The following is a 15,251-nucleotide window of genomic DNA, read 5'->3' as shown; positions in this document are numbered from 1 at the left end:
ACTTAAACTGATTTAGGAAAAATGGTCCTCTGCGCCAGTTCACCTTCAGGGCACTAGAGAGCGCTCTGTGCTCTGAGGTTGTGGAGGTTGAAAGTCGAGAGCGCATTTGTGCCGGCCACTAAATCCTCTTAGAATGCATCTAGACGGGCTACAAGTGGCTTCAGAACTTTTTCATGGACTGTGCCACTGACGAGCCACTGACAGACAGCACATAGAAGCGTAGAAGCGATATATGTACGTAAACAACGATGGTTATGAAGCTTCAGGTGCAAGGAGAGGAGTGGAGAGGCGAGGCGAGGTCAGGAGCAGGACAGACTTTTTAACCTACATAAAAACCTGTGAATCCCCCAAAGAGCGCGCTGAAAGTGATACTCGTACCCAAACCCCTCGACGCTGCATCGTCCTGTCCAAAGTAAGTTGTGATTCTGTCAGAATTGTTGGTGCTGTGCATCAATATTTCAGTCAACTTTGTGCCCCCATGAGGCGCGGACCGACACACGTGTGTGTCCAACTTTTTTTGTCTGACTTAATCTGTGAATTAAGCAGTGGGCATATTTGATGTCGCTCAACTGGAAAACAGCTCGGAAAACCTGAAAGAAAGCTCTACAAAGACATGTCCAGCTAAAAGCCCCACTGTGTGCCGAGTGGAGTTAATTAGGGTAAATGCTTAGATTGAACTCCTGGGGAAAGCCGAGAACTGGTATGAAAGCTGAATGCTGCAGATACGGCAGAAGGAGAAGATTTCTATGGGACAGCAGAAATCTTGAATGCTTTAAATGCATTGAGAAAAGCTTGTTAATTGAAAGTACACTCTAAATACAGCGAATGCATAAAGCATACAATATAGTGTGATTCATAGGGATAATTAACGTGCAAATTCATTCGAATTAAAAGAAAACCTGCAACGTCCGGTATGGCATCCAGTGGCTGCCATTAAACAGCCACGGCCACGACCACAACTCAGAGCGAAGTTGGTCTTAAAACTGACATAAAAAAGCAAGGAAAAGCCGCATTTAAATTAATGTTGAAATACAGTGCGCATACATTCAGCTGTCAGAGACATGCGCCGACAAAGTCAAAGGTGAACGGAGCCCACAAGCCAACCCACGAACATTTCCAGCCAGGAAACTAACCAAAAACTCGCCCTCCACCACGTAAAAGGCTCTCCTGCAGGAGCTTACAGAAATGCGACTTGACATGCTGACGCAGCTCGTAAATAAAGAGGTCTGGCAGAAATCTACAAAAGTTTATATTTGGGATCATTTCACCGGCTTCAGGCAGTTATACAGACAACACTATATCATTAGCACGGACTTCTATGGACCTACAAGGTTATTAAAGGCGTCTACCTTAAATTTTCCTATTTTGTGTGTAAGTGCTGGGTGGTACCATGCTTTGTTGTCCTTAGTTTAAGTTATTAATCTGTGGCAGTGTGCTCGCACGAGGCAGAGGTGGAGTTAGTTTGGGGAAGGTGTTTAGTATATGCATTCATTATTTACTATGACCCACGGGCAAGATTTATCAGCGCTTCCGATCGAATGGACCTTTTAGGAGTACTTACCGCTATCACATTCCTCGTTCACATTCATCTCGAGCATCTTGGTGTGGGTGATATCCTTGTGGGAGGCCAGAAAGAGGACCACATCGCGCTTTTCGTTCTTAATGGGCACAAGGTCGAAGAGGCACCAGAACGGAGCACCTGCAAGGGAAGTGAAAAGAAAATTAGAGCGTTAATTATCCATCCATCACATCACAGAACTATTTATAGGATATATTTATAGCAATTTCCTCTGCAGGATGCTGCAAGGACGTGCGGCCTATTAATTACCGTTTTGTAACCTCAATGCAAATCGAAATTGCTTCGAACGCGACCCACATTCCGCCGGAGGCTTGACCTAATTTATAATTAGCTGGTAAACGTTGTTAAAGCGAGCAGAAATTTATAAATAAATTGCATGGAAACTCAATTACACCACAATTATTGTGTCGGCTGCATTTTAATTATCTTCGTTAATAATACACTACCCAGACCAGGCCAGACCCGCACCGATCAAATCTGCCCCGGCCTGTTTCCAAGCTAATGCATAATTAATAATTTTCCACAGGATACCCTGGGCGTAGAAGGTGGAATGTGATAGGGGGCTCTCCCCTTAGTTTGTTAAAAGTTTTAAACGTTTCGCTAATTAGAAAACTTATACTCCCAAGCACCCAATGATGGATAGATGGATGTATGCAGCCTTCTCCGGGCTTGTCCTCTGTCCTCTGATTAATCGTGACCTCATTAGGGTACAAAATGCCGCGCGAGGGACGTGAGAAAATGTTTCAGAGCTAAATTTATTGTGTACACAGTATGTGAGTGGGGGAATTGGATTGGAGGGGCGTCCTACGAGACGAGCCCCCTCTGCGAGCGCGGGGTAGAAACTAGTTCAAGTCTGTCTCTTGTTTAACTCAATCAGGAACAGGGTTCCCCGCCCTGTCTATCTGTCTGCCTCGGTGAGTGACTCTCTGAAATTACAAGTCAAAGGAAATGCTGGGCGGGGATCTACTCGGTAAGGAGCGATGGGTAATGAGGCTGTGTCTGTGGGGTATTTGTGGCATTTGCTGCGGCTGCGGCTCTTCTGTCAGACAGTTAAACTCCGCAGGTGATACCCCAATTCTTTGTCGACTTTTCACTCTTTTGCAATAATAATCCCTTGTGCGCTACAAGAAAAGCATTAATATTTCTCTTTTCACACTATGGATCAAATTAAGATGACATAGGGTTTTCTTGTCCGGCTAATCCTCTCTCTTTGGCTGGTAATAATGTAAACGTTTCTTCTAATCATTAGAATGGGCATAAGGTGAGGTACTCCCGCAGAATTGGCTTCCAGGGGGTCAAGGACATGCTGAATGTTCAGCTTTCGAGGGCTTATTACCCGGCCATCAGACAACCGCAAAACAAAAACATAATTTCCTTTTTCTTAGTCACTAATTATGACACTCTCTCCTGCAGGGGCCGCTTTCCATCACCATGAAATTTTTAATTAAAATACAAAAGAACAAAAACAACCAAAAAAATTAAAGAAACAAAACAATTTTCAAAACATTGGCGCACACTGTAATTTTTCCATCCCATCCCGTCCCATCCAAAGAGGGGCTGGGTCAGGCACTGACTTACCTTCTTTCTTGTAGAAAATCACCTCGAGCTTCAGTTCCATTTTGGCGGAGAGACTTTTCTCAATTTGCTGTTTGTGCTCGTCCTTCGTATCCGGTCCGTAGAGGAAATGACATGAGCAGCCTGTTTCGCGTTGTGCAAACACAATTGAATACAATTGTACAATACATTGAAATGAGTATTCAAGTGTTAAATAAGTTGGGGCCGTCTGCCTGTACCGTGCAGCCCTGTGTTCTGTGTCTTATCTTACCCTTTTGCATAATTTGAGCGCGCGAATATCCTGTCAAATCCACGAACCCATCCGAGCAATAAACAATAGGATTGCCATTTGCCTGCGCATTGCCGAGCACGAAGTTCGAGTCTGTAAAGGAAACCGACAGGAAGAATGGGGTTTAACAAGAAGAAGAACAATAGAGCCAAATGTAAAGCGGCAGATGGAAATGGAAAATGGAGTTTGAAATGTTGTCGGGCTGGTATGGGCGATTTTCAGCCCCTTTTCATTTGTCATGAAATATGGTCCCGACAAATAAGCGGCAATAATACCAGTCCTGCCGTGCCCTAATTCCGACAGACATGCCACTCACTCTAGAGGGAGCTTCGCTTTAGAAGAAATATATATCCTTCAGTACCTCTGAATCATTCAAAAATAGAAATAGAAATAGAAATTTTTCTCTCTATTATTATTCCTTGACCATTTATTTTTATTGTCGTTGGTATCTCTTTTATTTATGGCATACCTCAAAATCTGAAAAAACGAAATGTAATTAATCCTTTCCCCCCCCACCCCCCACACACACACACATCCGACACAAGCTTGTAGCACAAAATGAAATTCTTTCTCTGGGATTTTGGCCAATTCCCCACTAACATACATATATCTGCAGCTGTCCTTGACAGAGAAATAGAGAGCTGAGGTGGACTAAATCCGCCTGAAGGGTTGAAAAGACTTTTCCCGACTTGGACAAAGCTCAGTGATTCTTGGAACCATGCATTTATTCTTAGATTTCAAAAGAATATATTGAATTGAACGAAATCACAATTGCCAGGACTGACGTATTTCCACATCCACATACATATCGCTAGCTGCAACTGAGAATCTATGAATAGAGCATTCAAGGATTATAATTGCCAGCACAATGGACGCATTACACCCGCAGACATCTGTGTGTGGAACAAATGTACGAGTAATTGAAGAGAAAAGCAAGCCCGATGAAAGGCAGGCAGCCCTGACTGAGCCCTGAGCTCTTAAGGCATGAAATGAAATCAAATCAATTTGCATACGAGTGTGTAATAGGTAGATAGATGGCAGGCAAAGTATGTAATCAAATTTGTATGATATCTAAACCAATTACTGTGCATTGGGTACTCCTCTAGTTGTCTCTTCCGTTTCGATACGGTGCAATGACAGTGCTTCCGTTTCCTGATAAACTGAGAAAACGACAGGAAAAATGAGAGTAATTGCTTGAAATCAAAACCACTTTATCCAGTCTCGTATTTCACTGAAGCTTCCAACACAATCTTTACAGGATGATATTTATTACCTGCTAATTGTCGCCTCCTTTTTTTTGCCGTGCACTATAAAAATATGCTCTTAAATATACTGAAACACTAACTCATGCATTTAAGTGCAATTTTTAATCAAATTTTGTAACAATAAAGTCCATTAACACCATCTCTCTCGCATTGTGGCCCTTCCATTATAAGCTAATTGCCGTTTCCTGTTTTTACCGCTGTACAATAACCGTTCTAACGAGTGTTACAACATATCCTGGTTGTCAGGGGAAGTCGATAGTAAACTACATACTATAAATTGATTTATTTTGCGGCTGCCCATGGCCAAACAAATTGGCTTGAAATGTTACATCGATCAAACTTCGGGGAGGTGATAATGAATACATGTACATCTGATCTTTTATATGCCTACGACTGAGGAATATACCCATAGCTAGGACGAGATCTGGCTTTATTCATCGTTAATTAGAATTTATCCAAAGTTAATCAAAGTAAAATCGTCTATAGTAATGATGAATCTGCCAGGGTTTCCAGAGCTTCGTTTCCCAGGACTTTATTTGTTTACTTTCATATTTTTGTTTGAGTTACGATTGAGTACGTGTTTTGAGCGACGGACAGCCAGGGTCTTAGTTGACTCGACTCCTGCTTATTTAATATGCCCATTTTATTATTTATGCCTCGTAAAACCTTTTTAACCTCCCGCTGGCTAAGGGCATTTCATGTTCAAAATTTGTGACAACTCGTGAAGACAATTATCGCCATCCAACTGTTGTTTTTTGTGCATGAAAGAGGACTGAATAAAACAATTAATTTATTTAATGAGAGGCGAACATCCTGCTTGTACCGACACGTGTGTGTCCTGTCATCGGTTGATTCGGAAGAGAGGTAAGAAGCCCACCCAAGCCATTCGCTTTGGCATTCCTACTATTTTTATCGGAGCTCCTTTCACAAGGATTCAGTCGCTTTTTGCTTGTCAGAGCCTAAAGAAAAAAGTGTTCTCCTCGTATACATTTTCTTATTTTCTGATTAATACGGCTTTGCTTGATTACCCCTTGAAAGCTGATGAATGGTGAAGTAACTGACGATGAAGGAGGAAAGCTGCAGGCTGATGGAGGCCGATGTAACGCTGAAATATGAAGAACTAAATGAAGATGGGACGCGGGGGCTTAAAATAATACCCGCATGCAAAAGGCAGCCAAACAATTGCACAGTTTAATTTACTGTAAAGCATTCTTTTCTCAATGGAAAAGTCTCTTTTAAGGATTCTGCCCCCCGCCTCCGTGGGGCATTGCGTCGCCAAAGCGATGCGGGCCGTTCGAGAGGCAGACATGGGGGAAAGGTAGGTAGAGAAGCTACACTGAAACAAATAATTAGCTCAAAGTTGTAGTACATTTGCACCACATTTGTGCTCATTCTAGAGCGGTGCTTTTGCCACGTCCTTTTCGATCTTTTATAGACTTTTCAATGCTTCTCTATTCTTTTCTTTAGAGAATGCTTTAGACATTGCAGGGCACAGAAATTATCTTACCTACAAGATCCAACGAAAATCTGCTTTGTTTAATGTTTGTGAAGCTCCAATAAAACCATCAGCTATAGTCTTTTTTTGTGAATTCTATAAACAGAACAGTTATTTTTCTGAGTATACTCCACCGCCCATACATACATAGTTTCAATTTATCAGGAGGTAGGAGCATTTTGCAAGCTTTATGCGCTGATTTCAATATGGATAAGGCCACCCCATCCACTACCCATCCACCACCCATCCACCCCCTACGCAAACACACAGACGCAGAGACGCAACAATTTGTGCTTTAACGGCAGTTTTCCCAATACGCGAGCACTTAACAGACAGTGGTCCCTGTCCCACGCTCCCCACTGTTTCCCAGCAGGAGTGGAAATAGGACGACAGGACTTGTCCCTGTAAGTATACGGACTGCTGGCAATCTCTTATGTGGATTTTTTTTACGAGTTGCCGAAAATGCCAGCATTTGACTTATGCACACTTGCTCTGGCACTGGCTCTCGATTCATATATCTACAATATATGAGTATGTATATCTCCCCCTCGCTATGGTGGGGTCTCAATAAAGAGTGTCCTAAAAAATCATATATGGTAGGTATGTGTACAGAGTGGATCCTGAGATCTAAGGCACGGGTCCAGGACCGAGGGAATCGCTTAGCATTTCACTTACGCGTGCCATCGAACCGTGTGGCTATGGTGTCCAGAAATGTGTTTTGGGGCGCTAGCAGCCCCTTGCGCGCTGGCATGGGAATCGTGGGGCCGGTGCGCCTATAAAAGCGCTGCTTCGGTCGTGGCAATGCTGCAAAGATACATAAAAGATAGTAAACATCAGTTGTATTATGCATATGTAAGTCTTTTCATAAATTTTTTAATTGGCGTTTTTCCTTTCATACCCATCGCATTGTTGTTGCCCCTGCGATGTGTTTTCATGTATGTAAATTTATGGGTATTGAAATATTGGTCCAAACTTTTTTATACGACAGACAGACACTGAACTAATATGGAAAATAATTCTAATCCATTTAATGCGCAGGAAAAAACCGGCAACAAGTCCGGGCCACAAACAAATTGGAAATACATCAATAGGGTCTTCTCCGTATTGGTGGTTTATTTCAGTGCCTACGTCAACGTAGGCGCCGGGTCGTGTAGGTGGTCGTAGATGTTAATTTTTAGACAACGACACCAGAGATACCCTTTCGGATCCATAGTTTGGCATGCCAGATAAATGCGATTGTAAGAAGGGCATGTCCAGAATAGCTAAAAAAAGTTTAATTGTAATTCCTTTCGGAAGGGTATTAAAATAGCAGCAATAGAGGAAGACAAGCCACAGTAGCGGCAACAGCTGTTAATGTTTTTTCATGGAACAAATGTCGGGGAAATGACAAAAAGTGAAAATGCGATAAGAGCTGGTTAAATACCAATCGCTGACGTCAGCTGTCGTCGTAGGGATATGCATTAGGGCGGTGCAGGAAGCAAGAAGCAAAGAAAATTAAATTTGTAAGGAAAAAATAGAGCGGAAACATGACATTTCACTTTATCATTTCTGTAAAGGTTGCTCCGGAACTCAAAAGTCAGGAACTCTTTCATCATTGCATAGATTGAAATAGAGCGAAAACCCAAGGCCCCAACACACCTTGACCGTGCGACTGACGTTTGCTTTAAGGGATCACAAACCAAGAGAAAAAAGGAGAAGCGAAGCGAAGAACTTTGATGCACAGTGGGTCGTGCACATTTACATATATGTACAGTGGAATAATGTATGTATATGCGAAAGATAATTTATCTAGTTTTGCACATTGCCTAGCTGCCTGGGTCACCCTACTCAAACAGTCAGTCTAATTAAGTTTCGATGATAACGCATTCCAGGCACCGATGAAGACCTGTCAACTACCCCCAATAGCAGCTGCAGCCCCTAACCTGGGCCTAAATTCAGTTAGAACGAAAATGCAATCATGATTAACTTGCCATTAGAAGAGGACCACCACCATGCTGGCATGGCTTTACAGACCTTGCTGTGACCACAAAATACACACACACACACACACCCATTGGATGGTGGTAGGTGGGCGGGGAGTATGCAGAATAAGGATGTTGGGTTAGACCGCAATATTTTCATTTTCAACATTTCCGCAACAACCTGTCGAGTAGGTGTGTCCCCAGCAGGTGGCAGAAGCATATGATTTCAAGAGTTTGGTAAGCCCTGACACACACACACACGCGCACAAACACACTATACTATGTTTGTGTGCGTTCCATTTCCGTTTCCGGCTTATTCCACATGATTAGGCTGATGCTACTCGGCAGCTGCTCTACCGCGTCCTCTTCCTTACGGGTACTGGGTCGACGAGGATGCACAGCGCTCAAATTTCTTTGGCAAACGTGGTTTTTGCATAAAATAATCAATATGAACGTACCCCAAACGAGAAATCAAACCTCAAAGTGAATTTCCATTTCGATAAATGAAATTGCATTCAACACTGCGTAAATCTAGGAAATAAACACCAGAAAAGTATGCAACAAATCCACAATAAAAGAATATTTTTTATTGATTGCTCTTTTGGTTTATTTTTTTTTCGATAAACTGCTCTGCATTGATTTTAATAAAATTCGAAAATACATACTTTTTTGTAGCTTTATTTACGTTTGTTTGTTGCTTTTTTCTGCATGCACTTTACGAAGATTAAATTCTGTGGTTATTTGCATTCAACTGATGTCAAATTGAATAGCCAAAAACGGACGGACGGACAAATCTTATATAATCCTATACTTCTCGAGTACCGGCTCTAAAAAGAGGGAGTCGTAGACAGAGTTAAATGCCATAAACTCAAAAAATGTTTCCTTTAAAAGAGCTCGAGTTCTCTCGAAACTAAAGCCTGATCTGCAGGACAACCCAACAGGAGAATTGCATGACTTGTCAATCGTTTGACACAATCCCTATTGGAGCTGAGGTCTAAATAACGGAACAATGAAAGGACTAGGGTTTTCAGCTCTTATGGTCCCCCTAAGGACAAATCGTTGCCAAGAATAGAAAAAGTCCATGTTAAGGCAACATCACTTCCAGGAAGCTCAACCGTAGTATGATGCTTGCCCAGAATCTTTAAAGCAGATTAAAAAGGCAACTAAATTCTCACTCGTGTGGCCCCTGCCGCCTGTCCAGCGTTCATTTAAGCAAATTTGGCTTATTCGGTGCCCATAAGATGCTGGCCAGGAGTTCGGAGAGCCACCTAATAACCAGCGTTGAGACGAAATCGCCTTGTAAGAGGGCGAAACCAGTTTGGAATTTTTAATTCCACCTTCCGCATGTGGCAGCTGAGAACGGCACGTGCCCCATAAAAAAGAATATGGGTGCGGGCAAGGGCCAGCGGGGAGGGGAAATGTGGAAATACGTTAATATATTTTTGGCATTTCCATTGGCAAGCGCACACTTGGCTGACCAATAGCCAGGGAATTGAATGCTGTGGAATGGAGGGCAAAACGTAACCAAATTGGCCCAAATTTTATTCCGCCTTCTTGCCACATGCCACTCGGATAAGGGAGTCATCACTCGTCCGAGCCATCCTTTTTGTGAGTGCGTCGTCGCTGTACACGGCTCTGGATGAATCCCCGGATCACTTTGTTCCCATTTGAGATGAACTCGAACCACAGGTTCATGTCAGCCTCAAAATTGAAGGCGGGCAAGGCCTGCATATCGGATCGGAAGCCCCGCACATAATACATCACGTCCTTCGGCCAGGGACATCGCTTTGGGACATTGCTAAAGCGATCCATACGCTCACGTCCCAGTTGGATGAAGACGATCTGGTTCTTGTTCGACAGCAGGCTGCAGCCATCGATGCCAGTGAGATTGAACAGGGTGAAGTCGTCGCCCGAGTTGCGCGGCAGGACGATCCGCATGTTCACCTGAAACCTGACCACCGGCTGGCTGAACATCAGCTCAATGCTGAAGGAGGGACGACGGACGCTCTTGCTCAGGCCGCATTTCAGGTGGGACAGCATCCCCTCGGGATCCTCGCTGCGGCACGTGCAGTTCGTGAAAATCATATCAAAGTTGGCCTGCGGGGGATCTGTATTCATTTGAATCCCCATTTAGTATTCATCAGGCTATACATTACCTTGCCCCAGGCTCCCTGCTGGAGACCAGCAAAGATGAGCAGAAATATTGCGCCAAATTTGAGATACATTAAACCACAACCGACAACAAATTGCGAATGGAAGTATATCTTTTTGTCCGAAGAATAATTACAAATTCTTTCTAATCGCCATGACTAATTGCTCTCATTTGTGATTAGTGATTTTTAGCGGCTTATTTTAATGGGCAACGCGTTAATTGACAAAGTGATTACGAGTGATTAAGCAACCCATCAATGATCCGATTATAATTATTATTATGGAGAGAGAGAGAGAGAGAGAGAGGGGGGGGAGATGGAGTGTTAAGCCCCTGGTCGATGGGTAAAATTAGGGGAATGGGACTTATATAATGATTTGTGGAAACAGCGCGTAAAATTTTAAAATACATTATTTTTAAATATTCAATCTTTTTTAATGTTTTTTCCTTTGTAATATTGTTTTCGAGCTACAGTCTGTTGTCAGTCCTAACTGGTCATATATTTTAAGAGCAAAAAGGGAAATTCTTAAGCTTCTTCAAATTGGAATCTAGACAGACCTTTGCGGGATGTATGGGTATTATTTTGGAATCCTGTCTTTGAAACTCCTTGCATTAGATCCTGGAACAACAGATATCCCTATTGATGTACGTTTTCTCGTACATATGCCCCACTATCATAAAGATTATTGTTATTATTATTCAAACATTAGTCACAGCTCGGCGGACAGAATCTTTGGTAATATTCTAGTGCCGGCCCTGCATTTTGGCCATCAATTACAGTTTACTGGCGTAACCGGCTGGGTTTTTTTGCGAAATGCGGACTGAAATGTGGCCAGAGACATTCAGAGTGCTGCTAGGAGCCCTTTTGGTGTGGTTCTCTTGTTTGGAGCTGACAGTGGAGGCCAAGGTGCGTATGAGTGATGCGAAGAGAGAAATGATGATTGATGTTTGCCTTCGAGCAGAACGACTTTGAGCTGCAAGTCGATAACTTCACCTGCAGCAGCCAGGACACGGACTACCGCATTCTGAAGGAGTTCCGATGCGGCCTGAACAAGAACGCCAAGCGTCGGAGCTGGTACATGGAGTTCAAGCTCCAGGAAGTGACCAGCGAGCACGAGGTCTTCATGACGATCGTCCTGCCCCGCCGCAAACCCATGACTGAGTTTGTCCTCCTCAACCTCACCACCGACGGCTGCCAGCTGCTCTCAAACCGCAACCAGGTGCCGCTCATGCGCCTCGGCCGCAACATCATGGAGCGCTTTAGCAACTTCCCCAAGCAGTGCCCCTTCGAGGGCGATGTCATCTACTATATACGCGGCTTCCGCTTGGATCTCAGCCTCCTGCCTGCCGTCGAGATGGAAACCCCGGTCCACATACAATTCGGATACCAGGCCAAGTTGCAGGGTGTACTATGGCTTCAGGGCAACCTGGCAGCGCGTGTGCAACGGATGAGCGAAAAGAAGCGCTCCAAGAAATCATAAATGGCAACATATAAGGGGAAAAAACATGTGTATATTAAAAACATGAAGCTTAGTTAACCGCAACGTCTAACCCTTAAAATCTATATGTATAAAATATTTAATATCGATTAAAGATAACTAAAGTGCGATTATGCAGAAGTACTAGGTATTATCCATACCCTGGTTAAAAATCAGAGAAATACCAGATTGTTCTTGCTAATAATTTTTATAAAGTTTGGGTTAAGTAAAAGATATATGCACACACTCAAACAAGGTTTAATTGGATTGGATTTTTCAGCTTTTCGGCTACACAGTATACCAAACAGTAATATCCCCCATTCGCAAGTGTACAAACGAAATGTATTATGCTATGACAAATCAGCAGAAAAGTAGCATATGGCCGTGGAGTTAATATTGCAGAAAATCATCATCCACCACCTGTCGTGGCAGAAAAATCATCAGCCTCCACCTGTCCTGGCAAGACACGGAATGCCGTCTACGGAATCAGCTGATGCACTGCCCGCCCCCCTTTCAGGCCCCGCCATCGCATCCGTTGTTCCTTCTTCTGATGCCGCACTCGGTGCTATTCCGTCCATGTCACTCCACAAAATGTTGTTCAATTACGTCCACAAAGAAGGCGACAGACAGGGACAGGCACAGAGACGGCTAGAGGGACACAATGCGACAGAGACGTAACGGAGACAGAAAGAGATAGATAGAGAGGCACTGTAACGGTATTTTGCCGAGTGTTTGTACGACTGACAGATGGCGCACGGGACATACAAGACAGAAGCCAGAGCAACAGCTGCCACAATTTGTCGTTTGACAGATGACGCGGCAACGGGGCAATACGGCAACGTAGAGAAGAGTGAAGAGTAAAGAGACAACTAATAACGTTTGTCCAAAGTTCGGCAGGGCAAAGGGAAATGAAATGAGAAACGGGACGACAATGTCGTCTTTTGATGATTTCTTACAGCCACAGCAACAGTTAGAGCTACCGTAGAACAGTCACCGTTTTTAGTAGATGGACTTTCGACGACGGGCCATGTGTTGCAGACATTCTCAATTAAGATCCCCCTTCAATCATCGAACATTCTCTGTCAGTCCCCCAATCTTTCATACTGATACACCCATACACACACATTCATTCTCCCACATTCTCATGCACGGCTTGGATGTCACTCTGGTATTCTATCGCACCAAACTTTACCCCCTCTCTACACCTTACCCCTCGCTATCTAGCATGCAGCTCTGCAGCAATGTATGTTAATTAGACGACAGTGATTCACTCCCCCTCTCACTCTTTCTCTGACTCGTTTTGTGGCTCTCTGTTTGTGTCGTCTCGTTACAATGAATTTGAGTTAACACCTGCCCTTCCCCCAAATCCCTGACAACCGATTTGATGGGCCGAAACAAAACATTTTGCCTCCAGCATTGAATTCGTTTTAGAACCCTTTCAACAGCAGGCTCAAAACCAATTAAGGCCAATCCGAAATTGAACGACGTACGCTGTCTGCCACACGCCCCCACACAGAGACGTACAATTGCTTCAATAATTATTAGACACATTTGCACATGCAAATAGATTTGAACTCTCTTCCAAAGCTCCTCAAGCCATTGCAAACAGAAGCTGCCAAAGATCTCCAGAAAAGAAACCCAAGCACTGTACTGGCGACGAAATGAATTTCATGTACTAGACATACTCGTAATTTACTCTTACAATGGTGTTCACACATCGGAGGCAAGGACAAAGGAGCTAATGAAGGATTGCTAGTCAACATTTTTCCAAAAATATGAAAATTGCCAAGTCATTTAATGACGAATGGTTATACATGCACACATAGATGGATGGGAGAGAAAATGGAAGAGCGAAGCAAGAAAGATGAGTACAAAAATGTCGTTGGAAAAATGTTTGGGAAACATTACGAGGAACATCATGGGTAATATGATAACATAAAGGCAACGGAAAGAGGCTGAAACAGATTTGGGCACCAACAAGAAGTTACTTTTCATCTGTCTGTCAAGTAAACCATCCTTCGTCATTGTCCAAATACGAATTATATTGCTGGGGCCCCTTTATTTAACTTTATTTAACACCCTGATAAGTTGCCAAACAGATTAGAGTCTTGAATTTTTAATCAGTTCCGTTGCCAAAACTGTTTCCAAACAATTGAAAGCGAAGCCAACCTAAACTTTGCTAAGCCGAGACCCCACACATTTCTGTGGTTAAACCGCGGCTAATGAATAGTTTGAGAACCTGTGCGTGCGTGTGTGTGAGTGTCTATGTGATGTTTTGTTCTTTGCCACAGAGCATTTAAGTTGAAATCTAAAAAGTGAGGGGGTTCGGTTAAGCCTTCCCAGCGGATAATTAACACGGCCCTCACAATCCCGTTTATGGCCCCAGCCGTGGGCCCGACTTTCTGCCCAACTTTGGCCATAATGCATACAGAAAAGTACTCTCCGCCTTTTACCACCATCAAGCCACAAAACAAAGTTGTGAGGTTTTTAAGAGAGTTCTGTACTTGTGCCAAAGTTTACTTTTTGGCGGGTCTCCCAAAACTTTTTCACGTGTCCTGCTGAAAGCTTTTCCTGCCGGTCTTTAATTCGATTCCCGCTCACAAAACAGAACAAAGAAAATCTTGACTGTCTGTCTACACGAGCACACACTTTATAATTAATTAAAGCAAGTTTGTCTTTCTGCTTGAAATCTGCAGCACATTTGCCATGTCTGTGTGCTGAATATCCGATGAAAAATGACATTGCTGGGATAAATATTTTCGTAGAGTGAACTCAAGAGTCACGACAAAGTACAAAACAGTCGACGTTTTAATGCTCTTTACCTTATTATCCCTAATCCAACACATAGCTTAGCAACTTTAGGCAAAAGTTTACCTGGTGTGGATACCATGTGGATAGGTAGTGCTAAAATAGTGCTGGTGATGGTATATCAGTGCTGGAAGCTTCTACCTACTCCAAAGACTAGTTTGTACAGGGAAAATGACTAACAAACTTTGGCATTAAAAGTCATTTTCCAATTGTTGTCGTGGCCAAAGTGCAGAAATTGTGAAAATTCATATTTTTGATTCTTCCCCATCCATGCAAAATGCTGAAGCTCTTGTTGTTGCTGCTTCTGCTGTCAATTTCACAGATTAATGCGTACACATTTTCATGGAGAAAAGCCAGGAGCAGGACCATGGTCTGAACGGTGATTCGGTACTGAGAGAGCCGCATTCATTATTGACAATGGCAATGGCAAAAGTTTTGCCCCTGACCAGACGCCGAGAGCGACCAAAATTGATTTACAGTATAGATATAGATATTTTAATCATCAAAGCCCACGGGCTGGCCTACCCCAAGGCCTGTTAGTTCTTGGCTGCGTCTCTCCCCAGGCGAATTTATGACCAAAAAGAGAGGTGGAGGAAGTAGACGAGAGTGGGAATGGGAGCTCAAAATACAATTTATTGCCTTGTAGGCAAAGGACGAACGGAGGATGGACTGG

The 15,251-nt window shown here is 43.3% G+C and overlaps 3 protein-coding genes and 2 long non-coding RNA genes across 12 annotated transcripts in view; 3 read left to right on the top strand and 2 right to left on the bottom strand.

Moving 5' to 3' along the window:
• LOC26533311 (uncharacterized) overlaps positions 1–1,564 on the top strand; it is a 2,080-nt gene extending 516 nt beyond the window's left edge. The window contains exons 1-3 of one of the 2 annotated variants that reach the window (XR_001452156.2): positions 1–1,212; positions 1,278–1,371; positions 1,432–1,564. The exon at positions 1–1,212 is cut by the window's left edge and continues 516 nt beyond it. This is a non-coding gene — a long non-coding RNA (uncharacterized lncRNA). Of the gene's footprint in view, positions 1,372–1,431 lie in introns of both variants that reach the window. The other variant, XR_001452155.2, reaches the window with a different exon arrangement.
• LOC26532446 (uncharacterized) overlaps positions 1–4,829 on the top strand; it is a 43,143-nt gene extending 38,314 nt beyond the window's left edge. The window contains exons 2-3 of the long non-coding RNA XR_001452153.2: positions 3,968–4,468; positions 4,529–4,829. This is a non-coding gene — a long non-coding RNA (uncharacterized lncRNA). The remainder of the gene's footprint in view (positions 1–3,967; positions 4,469–4,528) is intronic.
• The window catches only part of Elk (Eag-like K[+] channel), a 73,127-nt gene that overhangs the window by 21,632 nt on the left and 36,244 nt on the right, over positions 1–15,251 (bottom strand). For all 7 annotated transcript variants that reach the window (XM_033378759.1, XM_001360682.4, XM_033378761.1 and 4 more), the window contains 4 exons: positions 6,858–6,986; positions 3,405–3,515; positions 3,158–3,277; positions 1,562–1,699 (listed from right to left, as the gene is read on the bottom strand). In XM_033378759.1, coding sequence (XP_033234650.1) covers positions 1,562–1,699; positions 3,158–3,277; positions 3,405–3,515; positions 6,858–6,933 — 445 coding nt within the window. In that variant the 5' untranslated portion in view covers positions 6,934–6,986. The remainder of the gene's footprint in view (positions 1–1,561; positions 1,700–3,157; positions 3,278–3,404; positions 3,516–6,857; positions 6,987–15,251) is intronic.
• On the bottom strand, positions 9,651–10,583 carry LOC4804101 (uncharacterized). The gene is made up of 2 exons (XM_001360681.4): positions 10,300–10,583; positions 9,651–10,240 (listed from the first exon to the last, which is right to left on the bottom strand). Exons 1-2 carry the CDS (start codon positions 10,366–10,368, stop codon positions 9,728–9,730), a joined length of 582 nt encoding a protein of 193 aa, XP_001360718.4. The 5' UTR covers positions 10,369–10,583; the 3' UTR covers positions 9,651–9,727.
• Positions 10,905–11,865, top strand: LOC4804099 (uncharacterized). The gene has a single exon (XM_033378765.1). It carries the CDS (start codon positions 11,237–11,239, stop codon positions 11,771–11,773), a length of 537 nt encoding a protein of 178 aa, XP_033234656.1. The 5' UTR covers positions 10,905–11,236; the 3' UTR covers positions 11,774–11,865.

Source organism: Drosophila pseudoobscura, chromosome 3 (assembly GCF_009870125.1).
Source record: "Drosophila pseudoobscura strain MV-25-SWS-2005 chromosome 3, UCI_Dpse_MV25, whole genome shotgun sequence".
Lineage (NCBI taxonomy): Eukaryota > Metazoa > Arthropoda > Insecta > Diptera > Drosophilidae > Drosophila > Drosophila pseudoobscura.
Note: the sequence above shows the minus strand (reverse complement) of the source record. Positions and strands in the feature narration are given on the sequence as shown.

Bases quoted from the DNA above. Each gene is read 5' to 3' on its own strand.
- LOC4804099 (XM_033378765.1), top strand. From the start codon at position 11,237: ATGTTTGCCTTCGAGCAGAACGACTTTGAGCTGCAAGTCGATAACTTC.
- LOC4804101 (XM_001360681.4), bottom strand. From the start codon at position 10,368: ATGTATCTCAAATTTGGCGCAATATTTCTGCTCATCTTTGCTGGTCTC. The intron at 10,241-10,299 runs GTAATGTATAGC...GATCCCCCGCAG, and splicing joins AGCAGGGAGCCTGGGGCAAG to GCCAACTTTGATATGATTTT.